Below are 22,675 nucleotides of genomic sequence, written 5' to 3' on the forward strand. Positions count from 1 at the left end.
AATTGGTTGGTGGTGGTGGTGGGCGCTGTGTGGGCGGTGGCTGGTGACGACGTGACAGCGTGCCGACTTTCCCGTCAATGACGTCGATTCCCGCACCTGGCTTACCTGAAGCCAATGGCAGTGGGCGTGCCGATGATGGAAGGGTGGGGTGGGTGGGTGGGTGGGGGGCTAGAGGGGGGGCAGGGGGGGATAGGGGGTGGGGGAGGCGGAACTCACCTGTACGGCGGTGACATCGCTATGCAAATTATGGAGCTGGGCCACGGCAGCCCACACATTGGGCGAACGTGACGGAGGACCAATCCCATTGACCTGCCGGGCAGAGAGGGGATTTCCCCTCCTCTGTGTTCGTGAGCGAAGCAGCACTAAAGTGTGCCGGTGGGTGGCGGCGTGGGGGGGGGCATGCATTGCTTGGGGCGGGGCGAAGACCCGTATATTACAACTGGCACACGCGCGCGCCAAGACACGTAAGACTCAGACCTCTCGTAGCTCACGGGCAGCCGAGCAATCGACAGTTTCAATATTGACGAGTGAATCGTCAGACAGCGAGTAGGTAATACGCTGAGGTCACCTGTCCGGCGAAAAACTAAAAAAAAACTCCAAAGGAGGCGATTTTCTCGTGGTCCGCTCTCCACCCACCCCGACTGCCACCTCTGCTACTACCGTCTGATGTTTGGTGCTGAGCACACCTGGACATCACCGGCGTTGGGCATCACCTGTGCTGAGCGAGGAGTCAACTCAAGCAGGTACGTGCCGCGCCTGCGAGTGAGCGCATTGCACACAGGGGCAATGATACGGCAGCAATTATAAAATATTAACAATATTGCAATCTTAACAATAATGCAATCTTAACAATAATGCAATATTAACAATAATGTAATCTTATAACAATAATGCAATCTTAACAACAATGCAATCTTAACAATAATACAATCTTAACAATAATGCAATCTTAACAATAATGCAATCTTAACACCAATAATGATGATTTTCAGCCCATGGTCAGTGAAGTTCTCCCCCACCTGTTGTCCCTCGTGGGAATTGTTTGACCATACTTCACCTCGCTGGTCGGTGATAGTAATCGGGTCAATGTATCCTTCACCCTCTGATCGGCCATGGGGAGGGAATAGAACTCAGGGTGCCCAGATTCTCGGACACACGCTCACCACTGCAGTATCATGAATAGTCTTGGTCAAACGTAGATCACTACACATGAATTGTAAGTGTTGTCATTATCGTCGTCGTAATAATTATGTTGAATAATTCACAATACACACGTGCCAGAAATGCATCTGTAGGTATAGAGAATGTATGGTGTACATTTCAGACATGCGATGTCAGAGCGAAAAACATATTTATGTTTACTTATTTTTAATAGGATGTTTATGCGTAATACAAACAATAATTATGGTATTTATTTTACCATAGCTTGTAAATATTGTGGATTTGCTCTCCAACACACCGGTGTAGTGCTGTACTAGTAATGAATTGGCCACGTTCTGTTTACGTGACAAACCCTTACTAATCAGCTGTGTCCGGTGGTGGCGGGTTTAGCGACGCATTCACATTTATGCGATCTAACCCCCCAAAAAAACCTCTACTATGGTTTCATCTCACAATGTCGTCGTGATTACCACAGCGCCGTTGTAATGTATCACTATAATCGTCGTTCAGCGTTGCACTCGATACTTTGTGAACTTTATTTAATTTCACGACGTGCAACTTGGCACGTTGTCGCCACGCTTTTTAGACAATCATCCTGCATCACATGCAGAGGATAAAGTACGTAGCAGACTGTGTCGAGGCAAGTGCTGTTAGCGGGCACCTATGAAAGGTCGGCAAGGTACACGAGGGGGTGGGTGACCAGCACCACGCCCGGTCGCCGTTCTCTCCCCAGTGGCGATGTTTACACATCGCACCAGGTACTCATTTGAGGCTGAGTCGACCTAGGGGAGGCCGATGACCGGTTCAGATAATCGTCACCCGGGTCGTCGGGTTCATAGCCAAGCGCGCTAACCTCTGAACTACCGTTCCACACACACACAAAGACATATATCCCCGTATAGCCTTCACAGACTGTCGGGGCAAGTGCTGTTAGCGAGCGCACGTGAACGCACGCACGCACGCATCCACCGCCACAGAAACGTGAGAACTCCACACCAACTCAGAGCCGCCGACAGGGAGCAACAAGCCCCGTGTGAGTTGGTAGGAATGCAAACGATCTTGTCAGATCTCAAAAAGCTAAGCGGAGGGCGGGGGGGTGAGCCCAGACAGTGCTTGGATCGACGACGACCACCACCACCACCCCTACCAACCAGGCATAGAACAGGTGCTATAGGCTGCGGCAGGTGACTGCATCGTGGAGAGCAGAGGGCGGTTGTGGCCAAAAAAAATCAACACCTTGTTGGGCTGCACTTGGCACGTTCTGTTTACGTGACAACCGTGACAAATTGGCTGCGGTCGGGTGGTGGCGGGTTTAACGACACATTTATATATTTACGCGATCTAACCCCCCCCAAAAAAAGCAACCCTGTATCATGGATGATATTGGTCGCGAACGCCGACTGCGTGTTAAATTGTTGGACTACACTGCCGTGTTTCCAAACCCGCGCTGACCAGGCGCGGTGAAGGACGGTCATATAACCTCCACGACGCGCGCGGCATGGGGAGGGCCCCTCATCCAGCAGTGGAGTGGCAAGAGGGTTGTACATGCACACAGTCACACAAAGATAAAAAAATTTAATACCCCCCGTATAGCCTTAGCGAGCACCTATGAAGGTCGGCACGGCACACTAGGGGGTGGGTGGCCAACACCACGCCCGGCCGCCTTTGTCTCCCTAGTGGCAATGTTTACACACCGCACCAGATACTCATTTGAGGCTGAGTCGACCTAGGGGAGGCCCAGGACCGGTTCAGATAATCGTCGCTGGTGTTGGCCGTGCGCGGGAATCGAACCCGGGTCGCCAGGTCCGTAGCGCAGCGCGCTAACCGCTACACGGGCACACACACAGACACACACACACACAGACACACACACACCGTATTGAATCGAATGCGTGCCCGCCGATTTGCTAAATGGATGTGCGCTTGTCTCGGCGTGTGCAGCATGGACCAGTGCATCAAGATGTGGAATCAGTGGACCAAAGACATATACCCCGAAGTGCCGCAGACTCTCCTGGATAGCGGAGAAAGCATGTACCAGCATCTGACGCCCGCAGCTTTCATAGAGCAAATGGGTAAGCGGCAGCTCATGGCACACCGCTGCCTTCCAGCCTCAACTACCGCCACTACCGCCACACCACCACCAATACTACCATCGTCACACCACCGCTGCTAAGCCACTTTCACCACCGCCATCACACCACCGCCACTACCGACACCACCGCTACCACCGCCACCACTACTACCGCCACACCACCACTGCTTGACCACTACCACTACCGCCACACCACCACCATCACATCGCCGCCACCGGCACCACTACTACCGCCACACCACCACCATCACACCACCACCACTACCGCCCCACCGTCGCCACGACCTGCCACGCCACCACTGCTACACCAACACCGCCACTGATTCCCAGTACATCAACAAGACCACGCAGCCACTTTGGCATATCCCTACCTCCCAGCCTCAACCATAACCCGCCACTCCACTCCAGCGCACCCTTTACGGGCACATCATCTCGGCTGCCTGTCAGCGTCAGCCACCACAACCACACCACCCCAGCATTGTCCACCAATGCTGGTCCACTGCCACCTTCACTGCCACCACAGTGAGCATCGCGGCACCCACTGGCATATCTCTCCATGCTTGTCACATCACATCATCATTGATCGTTGCTGAGCGCGTGGTGGTCAGTCTGGATACCGTGTCTCTCAACTCCAGCCCTCACAAACGTCCACCTTTAAGCTTGAACCACTTCGTGGTTACAGCCTTCCACGATCACCAAATGACTGGGAAGGTTTGGTGGGAGTTGTGATGAGTGGAGTTGAGAAACACTGGCATGGTGGAGCACGTGGTGGAGTGGATATTGACCTGGAATGGCAGCGGTAGGTCTATCTTTTGATTATTCCGCTGGTTCAGTGCTTGTATTGTACAGTCAGAATCAGAAGATGTATTTACACTGAAGGAATCCGATGAGCTATAAAGCTCTTTTTCACAGTTGTCCAGTCGGGGCGGGTCAGAAAGTTACAACAACAACAAAGTATAGGGAAGGTAAACAAGTCACTTAAAAAGATATATAGGCAAATAAAGCTAAACTAGTTCTGCAAGGTAAAGCCCACTGAGCTATTAGCTTCTTTTTCAGACGTGAGCTGGCCACAAATGGTAGCTCAACGAAGCGGCGAATCACGTGGGGAAATTTATAGCGGCCAAATACGCCGAATCATCTAAACGTGTACAATGAAACACTTGAACATGCATTTTCATGCGGGAATTTTTTTTGTATTCCATTATTTAAGAGCATTCACGTGCGTACACACCAGAGTATGGCAACCTCATTATCTCAGTGGCCACGCAAAGGTACGGTCCAGCAACTTTTAATGAGCAACTTCGAGTTTTCGAAGTAGATTATGATTTTATTTTGTGCCTAACGAGGTGACCAGCGACACACGGAGTCTCATTGGCAAGAAAGAGCGAGCGAGCGAGCGAGTGACTGGGAGGTTACCGTTGAAAGTATTTTTTTCTTTATAAACCGGAGCAGGCTCACGATTATGGAACCGAGACGGTCACCATTTGTAAGCGATAACCATAAACGGCGATGATTTAGAAGGGAGCGAAGATGATGACAATCCCAAAAGCTCGCATTTGCTGAAAACCTCGCCAAATTGTACAAGCGCACGACCTACATTTGTAAAACAATGTTATAATAATAACGAAAGGGCAGTAAATTTGAGGTTACCCCCTCCACCTCGCCCGCCTTTCCACCTCCCACCCCTCACCCCCCATACGGGCGTTGGTGGTGCAGCAGTAGCAGCAGTAGCAGCAGTCGTAGTAGCGACTCAGCCGGCTGTCGCTCGCGATAACGCCGCGCGCACGCCTCCTGCGGCCGCCGTGGCTTCCCGTGGCTGCCCACCGACTCTGGGTTCACACGCACGGCAGAGCCACTCATCCTGCACCCCCCCCAACCCCAGCCCCTCCACCCACGCACCCACTTTGCCCCAACTCCCCCTCCCCCACACACCCTTAACCACGGTGGTGGTGGCGGTGGTGGTGGGGGGTGCTGCAAACGCTCAAAAACGAAGAGGAACTAAACTCGTTTCCAGAAAAAGAAAAAAAAAGTCTAAAACCGGAGGGGACCATTTGCATAACCAGTTTTGGGGGGTCCTGCTGCGAACTTGAACATTTCGGCTCACGCACGAGCTCTCTTTGATCGACGGCTTGGGAAAGCGCGGAGTTGTGCCTGTGGGAATATCGACACCACGCTTACTTCAGCGTTGTGTCATCGTCCTCGCCGCTGTTAGTGGAACTGATATCTCAGAAATGCAAAGTCCAAAAGATGTAGATTGACATCAATACGTCACACTGCCAGCCACTCGCACATCCTGGGAGACATTTGACACCGCTTGTGCGTTTTTAATTCGCTCACTCGCTCCCCACGGACACCGCAATGCTGAGTTCCATATCCCGGCCGGAGTTCACGCATCGGTGGCGAGTGCTATCTGAAGCGGCCATACGCCACATCCCGCTCCCCCCGTCCCCTGTCCTCCCCTCCCACGCCCTTCGCCAACCCAACCACACGAGCCGGCGTGGTGAAGTATGGTAAAGCGAACCTCCATGATCAGCGTAGCACGGGGAGGGCCACCTCGACCGGCAGTGAAATAACAAAAAGGTTCAATTTCGACGGCTGCTTGCGTTGTGGCCGAAACGTCGTGACAATTTTTTTCTTGTGTTTTATTTTTATTCTTTTATTATTTCCCTTCTACGTGACTTCACCGAAAGAACTAAGATGAGCAAAAAGGTTTTAAAAGAGTGCGTGGTTCCAATGTCGCCGTGAGCTATGCGTCCGGTTGAAAACCGACAACGTGGAAATGTGTATCGCTGCAAAGAGCGGGTCACGTGACGTGGCTGACACGCTTGCTCTCGCCAGGGCCGGTGATGGCGTCAGACGACCTGCTTGAACCCCTGCCGTCGTCGAGCGACACCGACAGTAAGTGTCCCTCCCTGACGCTCTCGCACCACCCCCCATCTCCCCCCCCCCCCATCACCGCCAACGTTTCACGATCACGTCTCTCGAATCATCGAATCGCGCCGTGACGCGGGGATCTCGGCTCGACGGGCGATTATGGGATTCCTCGATCGTCGCATCGTGACCCCCTTGATCATGGCAACTCATCGATTCGCGATGTCAACCAAATTGTGACGTGCTTCGTGGTCGATTTAAATGTTCATTTTTAAAATAGCTAACAACCACCACCACCACCAACAGCCACTTCTGCACCAGAAACAATAACTACACGATGCCTCCGCCCCGTCGCGGTCTCGTACCATCAGCGGGAGTCCTTCCCTCCCCGCTGTTTGCTTCCAGCTCACCGGCGGTTGTCGTCGTCCGTTCGCCATTTCCTGGGACTCGCGTGAAGGCCCCTCTCATCCAGCAGTGGATTGACAAACGGGCTGTGGACGAAGGCCTCGCCGTGCCCTTCTTCTCTCAAACCGCCGTGCGGCACGCGTGGCCCAACCAGTTCAGGCGGCGTTCCATGACAAACCGTCGTGATTGACGGGCAATTGGTCCATCGATGCGACCCACCGCACGTAACCGCGTCCGCCCAGGATGCGCATGCAATTGCTCACCTCAACCATCGATGGTGGGCAGCTTCTAACCTTTTGGCCTTTCCCATAAGCAATGCCCCACCAGGTCCCAGCTCCATCAAGTAGCGGCGGGTACCCAGTAAACGCGGAACATCGGGCCAACGTTGGGAATATTCGGCCAAAGTTTCGGCTCACGGTGTTGACCCGGCGTTCCACGTTCGTCGCGCATCACGATTGGCTCAGACCGTCGACAACTCCCGTACACCGACGAGTCGGGAGAGACGACAAATATAATTTGGACGGCGACTTTAAACGTGCTCTCTTTGGCAATTCCGCCAGGCTGGCACCTGCTCATGGGGGACATGGTGGAGATGGCGGACATCGGGTACGTGTCGGAGTCTCCGAGCCCCACCCCGGGTTCAGAGGACAACGTTGACCCGGGATACACCATGCACAGCCCAGGTACCAGAGGCACTACCCCAGCCACTTGTATTCTCATTTTTCTTCTTCTTATTCAATCACACGCTCTGTTTAGGTATCGACAGGCAGTGTGAACACTGTCCGAGATTCAGATGACGCCGCTGCCGTTGTCCGTTCGTTTGTCCGCGCTCGATTTTGCAACCCAGAGGTCGGTAGCTCCCGGCGGGGCGGTTGAAACGACAACGCTAGCCTCTTAAAAAATCCCCCCACACTGCCGCCTCCATCCAGCCAGCGGCGTAGGCGGCGTGGAAGAGTAGGCCAAATACTCTCCACGGGAGGGCCTTCTAGAGCCGCCTCGAGTGGAGGCCCTTCTGCCCGCAGCGGGGTGGGCGAGCAATCGCAGGGCTGCGCCTTTTTGCCTCTTCCAAATCCCCCGGTCTGTGACGACGTCAAACTGCACGCGGCGTGTGAAAGGAGCTCCTCCGGCTCAGTCCCCAAGTCAGCTCTCGGCTCGTGGAGAAAACCGTCGGACCAGCGCGCGGCAACAACCCGAAAGCACATCGGAAGCGCCGCGCGGTGGCAGCGCGACCCGAGCGAGGGAGAGATTCGTGCACGTCGAGGCGGCGGCGTGACGACCCGCGACGGGACACGGCTAGAGATTTGCTCGCGGTCATTCGCATTCACGGGGGGAGGTGGACGGGAAGGGAGGGGGGGTGGGAGGGATGGGGGCGAGCAGGCGAGTTGCGTTGAAGCGCTCGCTTTCTCCGCGACCTGACCTCTAACCGCGACGCTGCCGCCCCGCTGCTCTCTCCGCGTTGCCGCCGCAGTCACCGTGGACCGGGGTCTCTTCCCCGTGATGACGCCTTACACGGACAGCGACTCGGACTACGACCACCTGGAGCTTCACAGCAGCACGCCGTCGCCCCCGCAGACAGGTACGTCGTCGCGCGCGGCCTCCAACCTGTACGGGCCCGTGGGGCCCCCGGTGCAGTTGAACCGCCTGCACGCTCGATAGCTACGGCATTGCGTCGCGCAAAGCCCATCAGCTCGGCCCTTCTCGTGATCTCCTGTAGGCACGGTTGTTGTCTGCTTTCTATTCGTTTTTTTGGGTACTGATTTGTATTTCGCTTCATGGCCGTACTTTTACCTGATTGTTCTTGTTGCTTTGGTGCACCGGGTCACTCTTGCACAATGAGTTCTCGCTCTGGTTCAACAAAATAAATTTGAACCTAATGCTGGGGACATTGAAACGTTTTCGTTGGACTCCGAACTCCGAAACACCAAGCACGTCACACACAAACAGAGAATCCTTGTGATGGAGCTCACCCTGGTGCTGCTCAGACACACACCATTTCAACAATGATCCGCTCACACATTCAACATTCATTCTCAAGCACGGCCATTGACGATCTCGTCAAGGTGCATAAACCATCACGCGAACTCTGGCCAATAGCCGCTGAGCGAATGACCGCATTGCACTTGCAAGGTGTGCTTCTGCGGCCGTCTGGAACGCTCTTCCTTCCGATATTAGGTTCCACTGGAGCTACGCACTTTTAAATATCGATTGAAAAAAAAAACTAATTTCTTTAGCACTGATTTTTGTGTTTAGTTTGCTGCCCTTCCCCCCGCACCTCCAATTAGCACGGTTGGCTACGTACGGTGTGAAAGAAGTTCAACGTAACATACATATTCATATTTTTTCGAGGATCGTAAGTAAAGACTTTACGTTGCGGGGTCAATTGAATGAAAACGACAAACGGTAGAAACAGAATACACGAGAGAGATGACACAAACGAGACAATCACAACAACAACAACAAGAATAATATCCGCCTGGGTGGAATCCTCACCCCGAATCGTGACACATTATCAGATCACTCGGGCAGATGGCAAATCATCACACGACTACCAAACACCGCCCAACCATTCCCACACCACTCAGTGTGACACCCAAATGGCTCAGTGGAAGAGCAATCTGAAGTTTGTGAGTTTAAATCCTGATTGGGGGGGAGAAGGGGGGGGGTTACTCAGCCAATCATCCCTCCAGGGTGGCATAAAACTAGCACCACTTTGTGTAGCATGCAAACAATCCTTGTCTTATGGATAGCCTCGCCCCGTCATAGGAATGTGCAATTTCCATCAATATCTCAGGGCTGTAAATATGATGTGAGCACTGCACTGATTGCTCAATTGAGCGGCAATCACTTTAGCTTGAACGGTCACTTTGGCTTGAAAAGTCACTTTTGGCTTGAACGGTCACTTTGAATTAAACAGTCGCTTTGGTTTGAAACGGTCACTTTGGCCATGAAGGGTCGTCACTTTGGCCATTCCGATTAGAGCGCCATCCACGTCCATTCTGATCCGCGTCACCCGCCCCAAAGCTGCGGCGACCAAGCGAATCCCGCGCCTTGTTGTCAAGTAGTCGCCCACGAACGACAACGCGCATCTTCACCCCCTGGGCTTCCAGAAACCAAACGCAAATCACACGGGCCCGCGTTTGACGACCACAACAATCGCAGCGGCGGTTTATTTTCGCGCGGGCTCTGCGAGCACGTGGCCGATTTTCTCGTGAGATTTGTCCACAGAGAGAAGGTCCGTGCGTGACCCAGGTGGCACGGCCGCCCCGGGTTTCATTTATGTCTCAACAATTGAGGCTTAAAAAAAACGAACTATGCAGGAGCATGGGAAGCGGAGATGCTCTTTCTTAGCAGTCTTGCGAGGAGTAGGCGATGTGCCGCTCTATTGTGCGACGATGTTGACTCCCAACTGCCCGTTTTGTTGCGCCGCAGACACCGACGACGTTTTCGCGGCTGCCAGGAGGAAGGCCGGCAGGCCTGGCCGCCCACGCAGCGCCAACAGCCTGCAGACGACGAAAAAGCACGGTGAGAATTCGACGACTCCCAAAAAAAAATAACACCAATGTTTTCAACGAAAGAGCACAAAGGGAACTGAATACGTATCTTATTCAGCTGATTCTTTAGTTTTTCTTATCTGGGCATCGGCATTTCGCCTCGCAGTACAGCGTTTTTGCCAGCAAGCACAATTGTACAAGGAAGTTTTTTTTTTAAACCAAAGTTAAATACAAATGTTAGCATTAGGCCCCACATGGAACTGGCAAGCAGGGTCGATGCAAAGTGCCAAGTGGTAATACCAGAAAAATCATTCAGTTCCCTTTATTCAACCCGGAATGTTAAATGCAAATATAGAGGAATAGACTCTGCTCGTCACAGTCACGCATTCGTTATTTAAATCGTCACGAAAATGTCGGCTGGTCTTCCGCTCAATTCAGTCGGTCAAGTCGGTTCACTTCGGGTAAAGGCCCCTTAGAGCCAAGAAGCCCTTCACCAACGGCCACCCGGTGAGCATGGGACAGCACTCGTACCTGGTCGAAGGGAGTCCCATCCACTGAGCAAATGTTGACTTCGCCACAAAGTGGAACTTATTTCATCGACCCCCAAAGGGATGACGGACTGAGACAACCGCCTACCACGATCAGCGCTCACATCCTTCTGACTACAAGCCGCTCACTCTGTAGCCGGGTTTAACTTTGGGTAATAAAAACAAAAGTTTTTTTATCTCATGTCCCATGGAACGCAATAGACTGCTCCTCGGAATAATTCAGCAGGATCTTGAGTGTTAATTTCACGCTGCCATGTTTATTTTGTCGAAGCACCACGATGGTGAGATGTCAACGACCTTGCCTGGTATACAAGAGGTCGTGGGTTCGATTCCGACCCTTTACGCCTGCTGTATATTTGCCGTTTGCTTGTTCTCCCCGTGGTTGCGTGGATTTTTCTCCGGGTCCTCCGGTTTTTCCCACCGCATTCAGGAGCATGCATTTCAGAGTATTTGGCAGCTGTGAATTTCCGCGTGATAAGCCACTTCATTGAGCTATCATGTATGGCCAGGTCGCTTCTGAAAAAGAGCTACATAGCTCAGTGAACCTCACCTGGTAAAATAAACATAGTAAATAGACAAAGACCCCCCCCCGCCCTCCCCGTATAGTCTTAAGAGACTGTTGGGGCAAGTGCTGTTAGCGAGCACCTATGAAGGCCGGCACTGTGGCACACGAGGGGGTGGGTGTTCCAGCACCACGCCCGACCGCTTTTATCTCCCCCAGCGGCTATGTTTACACACGGCGCCAGGTACTCACTCGCACACACGCACACACAGACAAAGACAGTGAACGCCAGAACTCGCCACCGCGATCCGAGACGCGACGCGTCGACTCCGTGACGTCGCCGCGTCGACTCCGTGACGTCGCCGCGACGGCTCCGTGACGTCGCCGCGACAACTCCGTGACGTCGCCGCTACGACTCCGTGACGTCGCCGCGACGGCTCCGTGACGTCGCCGCGACGGCTCCGTGACGTCGCCACGACGGCTCCGTGACGTCGCCGCGACGGCTCAGTGACGTCGCCGCGACGGCTCCGTGACGTCGCCGCGACGGCTCCGTGACGTCGCCGCGACGGCTCCGTGACGTCGCCGCGACGGCTCCGTGACGTCGCCGCGACGGCTCAGTGACGTCGCCGCGACGGCTCCGTGACGTCGCCGCGACGGCTCCGTGACGTCGCCGCGACGGCTCAGTGACGTCGCCGCGACGGCTCCGTGACGTCGCCGCGACGGCTCCGTGACGTCGCCGCGACGGCTCCGTGACGTCGCCGCGACGACTCCGTGACGTCGCCGTGACGACTCTGGCCCGTGTCCCCGCAGGCTCCAGGGGGAACCACCTCTGGGAGTTCATCCGCGACCTCCTCCTGCAGCCCGAGCAGAACCCGGGCCTCCTCAAGTGGGAGGACAGGCGGCAGGGCGTCTTCCGCTTCGTCAAGTCCGACGCGGTCGCCCGCCTCTGGGGCAAGAAGAAGAACAACTTGTCGATGACCTACGAGAAACTCAGCCGCGCCATGAGGTGAGGAGCGCTTACCCATCACGGCGTTTCCGCGATCGTCCTCGTTTTCTTGTTGTCGTCGTTGTTGTTTTAAAGCTTTTGTGACTGCATGGATTCATATTCTTTGTTCTTTCGGTAAAGTCACGTAGAAGGGAAATAATAAAATAATTTCGATTTAAGCTTTCGTGACTGCAGGGATTCATATTCTTGGTTCTTTCAGTAAAGTCACGTAGAAGGGAAATAATAAAATAATTTCGATTTAAAGCTTTCGTGACTGCAGGGATTCATATTATTGGTTCTTTCGGTAAAGTCACGTAGAATGGAAATAATAAAAGTAAAACATTTTCTTATTTCCCTTCTACGTGACTTTACCGAAAGAACCAAGAATATGTCGTCGTTGTTGTTGTTGTTTAAAGGAGGCCCTCCTGGGAAATCTGTCTCACCAGGAGGCATTCCAAGTCAGCGGAGTAATAGTACGGCACCCAATAGAATGCGTCTCCAAGCGGTTCACTCCCTCTTCCGTCACTGCGAAACATTCCTCTTGCTCCCCGTGGTACGACCCCGGTTTTTTGTATCTCGGCGGTGGCGGTGCTCGAGGTTCCGTCATGCTCCCCATGCCAGGGCATAGTTCTCTCCGAGTCCTCTCTCTCTGCAACATCCTCCGACCCGTCGCAGCAGCCCCAGAGTAACGCGAATGCTCCCCCCACGTCGCCGGTTACAACTCCCACGGGCACGACTCCTTCGGCCTGTCCCTCTTGGCCCCTCGACGGTCGTGTTCCCAACTTTTTTTGTTTCACCTTCTCGCCACCTGTGAATGAACCGTTTCGGTTTCCATTACCAAAGTCTCATCCTCTGACCCCCGCTGCCTGTTCGCCGGATTCTTGGCGTTTTGCGCAACGGGGGTTCCTGTGCTCGGCCACCGTGATTCAGCTTCATCGTCATCATCATCACCATTATTATTGTTGTCATTTATCAACTCCGGCATCTCTTTCAGAACTGACCTTTCACCTATTGTGCCACTATCGCCGTTTTTCCGCCCAAGCGTCGCTCAGCCCACAATATTTGTGGCTCGCCTTCCGTGACAGCGAAAATGCAATTTTTGTTCGTGTGCGTTTGTCCCCCTTTCATACCGCTGGCCTTTTACAACACGGGGTGACACGACACGCGACCTCGAAAGGCTTCAAAAGCGCGAGGGCGTTTACCAAACGCTGCTAAAGGCCGGGCGGGGGAAGCGGTGGCCACGTAACCCATCTTTATAGTCCCACTCGTGAATGGTTTCATGGGCCTGAGTGTGAACAAAGAGGCTCAGGAGGCATCAAAGCCGCCTTTACTGCACAGCTGTTAACTTTTTTTTACTTTAGCAGCGAGTATTATTTGTGGGGCGTTTGCTTTTATTTTTATTAAGCTGCAGTGGAGCGCAGTGAATCCGCTGAGCCGAGTTCCATTTCCGGTCACGGATAGCAATCAGCGGCGAGCGATAAACGAAACGATCCAGCGCCGCTCCCCCTCCGCCCACCTCACCTTCACCAACCCACACTGACCAGTTGGGGGGAAGTATGGTCAAACAACCGCCATGGCAGGCCCAGCAGCGTAGGAAGGCTTTCAACCAACAGGGGACCCTAACTCGTAAAACTCGAGGCGTAAATGAAGTTAAACAAAGCGTAACCAAGTGAAATCAAGTGTTACGGCAACTGAAGTCAGCAACGCACAAGCGGAGATTTTAAGAATTTATCATGTTCGCCATTAGCACCGCGTGATAACAGACGGACAAATAAATGAGTGTGACGTTTCAGGCAATGGCCCTTTATCAGATCCAAGAAGGCATGATTCACTGACTGTGTAGTTGCTCTTGGAAAAAGAACATTTCAGGAGACTTCACAAGCGAAAGCTTGTTTGGAGCTAAACAACGACAGCTGTCCACGAGTAGATTATTGAGCATCGCACCGATCAAAAGTTCATAATTTCTCCGACTCAAAACCTTTCCGTCGGGACTGCGTGAAACCTTGCAGCGTAAAGTTTGAGGTGACGGCAAAACCAGCAATAATAATTTAAATCGACAAAGCGCGCTTCCACAACTGCGATGGTCGAGGAGTGTGAACGCGTGGGTGGCCACGTCGCGAACTCGGCGAAAGCCGACCCTGCTTGATAGTGGGGGGGGGGGGGGGGGGAGAAAAAAACACCCCCCAAACATAAAATTGCTTTAGCCACGGTGGGGGGGGGGGGGGGTCGTTGTGCGGGTGTTGCTGGGTTGGTTGTGGTGGGAGAGGGCAGGGCACGAGCGAGTCCTGCAGGCAGAGATACGCACGCCCTCTCTCGCGCGCGCGCACACACGCGCACACACCAACAAAGATAAAGATCCCCCGTATAGCCTTAACAGACTGTAGGGGCAAGTGCTGTTAGCGAGCACCTATGAAGGCCGGTACGGTACATGAGGGGGTGGGTAGCCAGCACCACGCCCGACCGCCTTTGTCTCCCCAGTGGCGATGTTTACACACCGCACCAGATACTCATTTGAGGCTGAGTCGACCTAGTGGAGGGCCCGGGACCGGTTCAGATGTACCGTCACCGGTGTTGGCCGTGAGCGGGAATCGAACCCGGGTCGCCAGATTCATAGCGCAGCGTAGTGCTAACCGCCGCACCACCGCTCCTCGCACACATGCGAGCATTCACACACGCGCACACACACACACGAGCACACACGCACGCGCACACACACACGCACACACACGCGCGCACACACACACGCGCACACACACACACGCACACACATGCGCAGGACCCCCCCCCTCCTCCCCCCCCCAAACGTCGGTGGTATTGGCAGCGCCGTCGAGATAAGGCGGCGAAATAAACCGCAGGCGTCGAGCGACGCAAGCCCCCTGCTGCACTTTGCACGCGGCACACGAAGCCGCCTTCCACTCTTACTCATCGTGCTCGACAATAAGAGTGCGCGCTTATTCGCGACTACGCCAGGGTACATGCACAGAGCAGAAATTCAACGCATTCCTCGATAGGAAGGGGGCGGTGGCGAGTTGGGGAGGGGGGTGAGATAATCGAGGTGACATTTCCGGAAATCATCCGTTCTTCGCGGCAGAGACACGAACTGCGTTTACGATAACGGCATCTTTCTTAATAACAGGGGGTTTCCCCTTTTTTCTGGCGACAAAACCTTTCGCAAGGAATCATGTTTACATTAACCACAATACTTGCAGTCAAAATGCAAACAAACAAAAAAAACACTGAAATTGATGCATTGTTCTTGAAACTGATTGGTCCACACCAGAGACAGCTTTCCTTAGGGCCGAGTCTCATTCGGTGTTCGACCAAGTGACTATTATTTGTATTATATTTTGGTACTGGCAAAGGAGGCCCCGTGATGTAGATGCTTGCCCCGAGCTCTCATTACTCTGATGGTGCGTTGTCTTTGAGCTGTGCGCCTTTTGGCGTCATCTGGTCGAACACCGAATGAGACTAGGCTCTAAGAAAAGCTGTCTCTGGTGTGGATCAATCAGTTTCAAGGACAATGCATAAATTATCAGTGTTGTTTTTGTTTGCATTTTGACTGCAAGTATTGTGGTTAATGTAAACATGATTCCTTGCAAAAGGTTTCAGTTTTGTCGCCAGAAAAAAGGGGGAAAACCCCTATTAGTATACTTTGGTACTGGCATAGGAGGTCTCATGATGGCATCTTCCTTGTTGAATTCACGTTTTAATCGTTTGCAAATTGGTCGTATCCCGCACTTGCCGTTTTGTCCTGCAGTTACCGTGGGACAATGGGGAATTTTTATCCACGAGTCCCGTCACCAGATTAAACACGATGATGATGAATATGATGATGATGTGACAACTGTAACGATAGGCGGTCATCGCTTTCACGTGGGGTACTCCGACCTCGCCACTTCCGTTCAGCGCTTCCCTCCGCTATCCGAAGAGATTCGGAGCATCAATCGATAGCCCCCCACCCCCCGTCCTCTCTGAGATCACAAGAACTTGCTGGCGATGGCGATGGTGGGTGCTGGAGGAGACTCTGACCGCTCCGTGTGCTGCCTCTTGCGCAGGTACTACTACAAGAAGGAGATTCTCGACCGGGTGGATGGGCCGACGTCTCGTCTACAAGTTCGGACGCAACTCGAGCGGCTGGCAGGAGGAGCGCGCGTGATTGGTCGCCCTCCTACACAACACGTGCCGCGCACGGCACGCTGGTATCAAGAGGGGGGGGGGGAGGTCGGAGAAGTGGGGGTCGGGGGGGGGGGCAGCATTACGGTTAAAAAGGGTTTTGAATTTTGAGCCGGGGTCACACGAGATCCTGGGATCTGGGATGGAATTCGTGGCAAGACGTTGACCCTGTGAACGTTTCGAGTCTTGCAACAACAGCAACAGCAAAGAGACAGAGCTCCTCGACGGGAAAAAGGAAATACCCATCTCTGGTTATAAATGTGACGACGCACCAGCCATGCACTCACTCAGGAATCCTCAAACCCCATGCGGGTGACTGTTAGTTTTTTTTGTATCGATAATGTATTTTACGTTTTTTTAATCGGCCCTGAACTGCTTTGAGTTAATCAAGCTAGTCGTGATGAACGTTCTAATAATCTCTGCAAGACAGAATCAATGTGGTGAACACAATCAGGGGCATTTAAAAGCGATGAGATTTTATTTTTTAAACGAAGAAACGAGAATATATTGCTTGACATTTTTTTTTGTATATAAATACGCCTTTAATGTTAACTCAATAAGGAAATGTGCTCCCGTGTCAATATTGGCGACAGTGCCTTTTGTGAATAAGTTGACAGTTTGCACTGTGTAGAAACGTGGGATCGGGGAGGGGGGGTGGGAGGTTGAGGTGGTGGGATTGCTGTGTTCTGGAGAAGTTTAAGCCATAGGTTGGTGACAAAAGCAGTAGTCAGTCTATTTTATACATTTATTACTTTGCCTCTATTGTATGTTGCCTTTTCGCGGGTTGGGTATAAAAGAACATTATGTTAAATGTGCAAACTGAAAGTGGCAACGGCGTTGTTTTCCATAACAAAGGTTTCTTTGGGCGAGATCGCGTAAATATAAATGTGCCGTTAGACCCGCCACCACACAAGCGGTGTGTTGGGGAGTAACGAATGGACACGTTTTGTTAACGTGACAAACCTTACTAATTGGGTGCGTTTCGGGTGGTGGTGGGTTTAACGACACATTTATATTGACACTTTGTTACGAATAATATTGATCGCGAAAGCCTACGTGTTAGACTCGCTTTCTTTTCGTGGCCTCGGAGCCAGCCAATCTCAAATACTTAATTATAATTAGTTTTTATATTTGTACCACGGTGAATTTTATAAAGCCGAGCGTTTCTCCCCATCACTCCGGCAAAGCGCCGCTTCGAGTGGAGCCACGATGCTGACGCAGACTTCCTGCCGCGCTCTGTGCACACGCGGTGCTGAACGATGCCAACAAAGTAGACGTGCAGCTGAGCTGAGTTTGTTCATGAAGCGAGAGGCAAACGCCGCTGGGAATGCGGGTTGGCCTGTGGAGAGTCCACTGACCGACGAAATGGAATGCCGATAATTGTTTTTTTACCCTTCTATCTGGCAACAAAACTGACACCTTTTTACAAGGAGTCATGTTTGCATAGACCACAATACCTGCAGTCATAATGCAAACAAAAAACATAACTCTGATAATGTGCACTGTCCTTGAAGTTGATTGGTCCACACCCGAGACAGCTTTCCTTAGAGCCTAGTCTCACATGGGTTGGACCAGATGATGCCAAAAGGCGCACAACTCAAAGACAATGCACCATCATTTTTTACTGGCAAATGAGGTTCCAATAGTGAAATGGAATGCCGTTTAACGTCCGTGACGAAACGACCCCCCCCCCCCCCCCCCAGCTTTTCCATGAGCCCCTGTGTCCTTTTTTGTTTGTTATCATGTAATGTACGGCACTTAGCCTATCCACTGCTGGATAAAGGCCTTCCTCCATAGCCATGTGGGTCTTGTCACGTCGTTGCGCCATGCTTCGTCGCCATGCTCGTCCGTACGGGTTGAGCGAAGTGCGGAAAGCCCAGCGGCCGGTACCGATAGAACTCGTCACGATTGTTAGCCGTGGCAGGCAATCGAACTCGGGTCGCAGAGCTGAGAGCGCGGTGCGCTAACCGCCGTGCCACCGCTTCATCCATAAGCCACCGAAGGCAGCTTTGTAATTTAAGTTGAATCTTGCAACGAGCACCTTAGTGAGAGTGCCTTTCGCTTAACCTGTGCAAGTCTTACTGTGTTTGTTTCGGCCACAACTTTAGGTAACGTCCCATGGTGGCGAGATGTTTACTACCTCGCCTGGTATGCAGGAGGTCGTGGGTTCAATCCGGACCCCGGCCCCTGCTGTATATATGGAGTTTGCGTGTTCTCCCTGCGGTCGCATGGATTTACCTCTGGGTCCTCCAGTTTTTCCCCAACACATTTAGAATCAACATGCGTTGAGAGTATTTGGCAGCTATAAATTTCCACATAAGCCACTTCATTGAGCCTTTCATTTGTGGTCAGCTCGCTTCTGAAAACAAGCAACACAGCTCAATGAGCCTTACCTGGTAAAAGAGAAAACAAAATTAGTTGATAGTGTTAAGCTTTCAAAGCGACGCCACAAACACAAAGCACTCGCGACCCACTCGCGGCGATCGCCGCTGGAGGGATGGTGGAGAGGCAACGTGTACATACGAGCATTCGAGACCCTCCAACGATGTGTAAATGCTGGCGTGCGTGTGCATCCCGTAAACGTTGACAGGGGTCAGGGAACCCAGCGCCAAACGAGAGCACATTAAACCGGTGTATGAAAGAGTAAGCATTTGTGCTACTTATAATAATGCAGTGTTCGCTGCTAACCTTTGTACATATTTTTGTTATTTCCCCCCCCCCCCCTCGCCTACTGGGCTGTATTATAATGGCAAATTTTTTTGTTTTGTATCGATGCCTAAACCTGTACGAAATAAAGAAGAAATTTGTAACGGTCTTGGCGTGGAACGCGTTGTCCCTCCCGTTTCGCGACGTCGTGTTTGGCCGTCACTAAGCGGTGAGTAGCGTGCTGGGCTTGACCCTTCAGAGGGGTCGTCGGTTCCATTCCATAGGCGCGGCAGTCGAAACGATGGAGCCATAATCTTTGGTTCTTTCGGTAAAGTCACGTGGGTATAAAATAAAATAAATCACGACGTTTCGAACGCAACACAAGCGTTCGTCTTCAGGTGAAAATCGCGATAGACCGCGATGTCTGCTGCGAACAGCACGATGTCTGCTGCCTTGTGAAGAGAAGCTGTCACCAGCAAGAGTTTATATAAGTTTTTTTTAGAACAAAGGTAGCCGAAGTAGTGTTAATGGGGTAATTATAGTGTAAAGGTAATAAATAGCGTGGCATGTTAAAGGAAATGAACTTAGGCGAGCATCTTGATTTGAAGCTTTCGTGACTGCAGGAATCCATACTCTTTGGTTCTTTCGGTAAAGTCACGTAGGTAGAAAATAAAATAAAAACGACGGAGCAAGTTTCGAAACCGCTCCCCACTCCACACACACACACACAACCGCCCAGCAGTATATAATACAGGGACACCACAGGTCAATCGCAGGCCACGTGTGGTGGCGTGAAGTGTGGGCCACTGCCAGATCTTCCGAGACGTGTGGGCCAGCTTGCAAACGGCAGCGGCCGAAATAGAGCGGGTGCCTTTCGCCAGCATTGGCAAGTTGGAAGAAATCGCAGTCCTGCACCTTTACGATGAGTGCCCACAACTTTGGTATCCAACTCACATTGGCCAACGCAATCATTTCCACGCTTGCGAGAGTAAAACTTGGTAACAGAAGAGAACACACACAGAGAGTTTGGTACGTTACACCCTTTCTCAGTCACGGAAAAAAGCGACGGAGCGTTTTGCATACTGCGCAAATAACCTCTCCCCCCCCCTCACTCGTCTTCACTAAGCCACACTGACACAGCATGGTGAGGTATGGACAAACCAACATCCACGTCCAACACAGCATTCAGAGGAACTTCATCCTACGGGCTGTAAATTAGTATTATTTTATAAATGTATATCCCTATTATTAATTACTAAAATCAAACGCTTTTTTGGAATGGAAGGGTTAATACTAGTCGAAGGAACTACAACCAAATTTTGGATGTTTTTATAGAATTTCGCACGGGTTGTACGTCTAAACTAAAACTATTAAATTTTATTTTACCAGGTAAGGCCCACTGAGCTATGTAGCTCTTTTTCAAAGCGACCTGACCACAAATGGTAGCTCAACGAAGTGGCTTATCGCGTGGACATTTATATCAGCCAAATACTCTGAAACGCATTTTCTTAAACGTGGTGGGAAAAACGGGGAGACCCGGAGAAAAATCCACGCGACCACGGTGAGAACACGCGAACTCCAAATATACAACAGGCGTCAGAGTCGCGATTGAACCCGCGACCTCCTGTATACCAGGCGAGGTGGTTAACATCTCCTAGCCACCGTGGCGCCCCACTCACAGCAGTTGACACGGTGCACGTGAGTGTTGCCTCTGTATCGCCTCCAACACAAAACACAGTTTGGAAGTCACGCACGTGACAGCATGCGCGCGCTTCGCTACATCATTAACAGCACCCTCAGCGCGTTCATTCATCTCGCCGGCTAGGGTCCGACGATTATGGAGGCTGGGTGTTAAAAAAAAACCAACAATTCAGTCGTTTCCATTGCTTGCCGTGAGTTTAGGCCGGCGAGCGAGAGTAGAAATATATTCCTCTCTGACAAAAGTCGTTTTCCCTTCAACAGAAATGTCTCCATTATTGCCAAAACAGTTTCAACCCATACTGTAAGCCTGAAAGCGATAATCATAAGACAAATTAAGAGAAAAAAACAAACACTGAAAAGTGCACAAAGCACCATTGAGAAAATGCGTGCTCGGATATACATTGAGAATTTTGGGAGGTCCTCATTCAGCAGTTGACCGATCATGGCTGATGACAATTGCAGTTTGTTTATCTCCCTTGATGCAGCGTCTACATTACCCACAACATTCGCCTTCAATAACACGCAGGCCTGTGACTTCACCCACCACGTGTCGCTCTCACTGATAAGAGGCCGTATTTAGAGGAATTCACCTTGACTGCTGTTTTTGGGTAGAAGTCGAAAGACAGCATGACTCACTTTAAATGTTTCGTTATATAATTCAACATCACCATTAGCCATGGTTAATCCAAAGTCAGTGTCATGGAGACACACTAAACACTGGGGGCATTTTCCAGAGGATCACAGTTCGTACCCAGCGGCCGTCCTCAAAATTTACTTCGGGGGTAATAAGCGTGACGAGGAGTATTTACACTTACTAATATCGTGCCTGTCGCGCCGAGATCCCTGAATGAATCGCAACTTACGTGAATAATTATTACTACTACACGCACAAATCTGCTTCACAGCGGACATTAACGACCCACTGACGTCATTCACAAGAGGAGGCCCTCGTGTGTCGGTGTCCAAACTTGCCTAAAAAAACGACACTAAGTAACTCAACTGGGATTGTACATTGGGATGAAATTGGCAGACTAATTCCCAAGGTCACTTGCAACCGAGAATATCCTGGTGTCTTGAATTCTCACCCGGTTAAAGAAAACAAATACTTGAAACTAGGATGAAGGCCTCCCACACCTGCCGGCATCATCTCTCAAAATCCTACGAATAATTCACCCACCACATGCAGCCACAAGCTGATTTCATGGACGATTTTACTTGAGTTGATGTCCTCTTTCCATTCCTTGGCTTTCACACCGCGATTATAATTGGCCATTGACCATCATTCCTTCTCGCCGTGTCCTGCCCAAGCCGCTTACTTTCATTACGTTTGCGTCTTCAACCTGTGTATGTTTAAAATCACTGCGAAGCTTATTTTCCTTCATTGTCAAAACAGTGTTGACCTCTTGTCGATTTAACAAATATTTTCACAATTGCTTAAACAAAAAGTGTTACATTCAATGTACAATACAAGTTGTATTCATGTGCAAAATGCATAACACGCCTGCTAAGAATACCCACAACGACTGACATCGCAAGTCTGGACTTCCAAATTCCAAGAAAGATCATTCAAATTCAGACGCTCTTATTTCCAGCAATCAGCGAAACACAAAGCAAAATAAAACAGCTGAACCATGCAGTGGTGATTTTATCAGTTTTTTATTAACAGAGACACCGATGAAAGGGAGCATTTGGCAATGTGAACATCGGACCATACACATCTCAAAATCATTTGTACCACAGCAATGCAGCGTATGAATAACCAAGAACTATTGCCACTAAAGCCTTCCTCGATTTACGGAGCCACATACCAAGATTCGTAAGAGGTGCAGAAGCTTGAGGTGCAGCCGAGTGATGACTCGCACCACTGCTGGCAAGAGGGCGTCCGCAAAACATCCACCACGGAGCCACCTCCAGAGGGTATTTGGCCTACTCTTCCGCACTGGCATGGACATTTTGGAAGGGGTAGCAGTCTGCACAAATCACCCCACCACACGCGACCTACCGAACAATTAATGACATCGTTGGAAAAGAAAACTAAACAGAAATTTTAACCACCCTCATTTAATAGCGCAACCTCTTTTACAGCTCAAGAAAACAATG

At 51.4% G+C, this 22,675-nt stretch overlaps 1 protein-coding gene across 1 annotated transcript; it reads left to right on the forward strand.

The window, feature by feature from the left end:
- The first annotated feature begins 447 nt into the window (after nt 1–447).
- Nucleotides 448–16,226, forward strand: LOC133350228 (ETS-related transcription factor Elf-3-like). The gene is given in 9 exon segments (XM_061564338.1): nt 448–743; nt 3,103–3,233; nt 6,092–6,151; nt 7,090–7,212; nt 7,998–8,105; nt 9,959–10,051; nt 11,881–12,076; nt 16,111–16,147; nt 16,149–16,226. Coding segments are annotated over 9 exon segments (888 nt in total). The 5' UTR covers nt 448–666; the 3' UTR covers nt 16,212–16,226.
- The last annotated feature ends 6,449 nt before the right edge of the window (nt 16,227–22,675 follow it).

Source organism: Lethenteron reissneri, chromosome 33, assembly GCF_015708825.2.
Source record: "Lethenteron reissneri isolate LAM-NWPU_2019-01 chromosome 33, ASM1570882v1, whole genome shotgun sequence".
NCBI classification, from domain to species: domain Eukaryota; kingdom Metazoa; phylum Chordata; class Hyperoartia; order Petromyzontiformes; family Petromyzontidae; genus Lethenteron; species Lethenteron reissneri.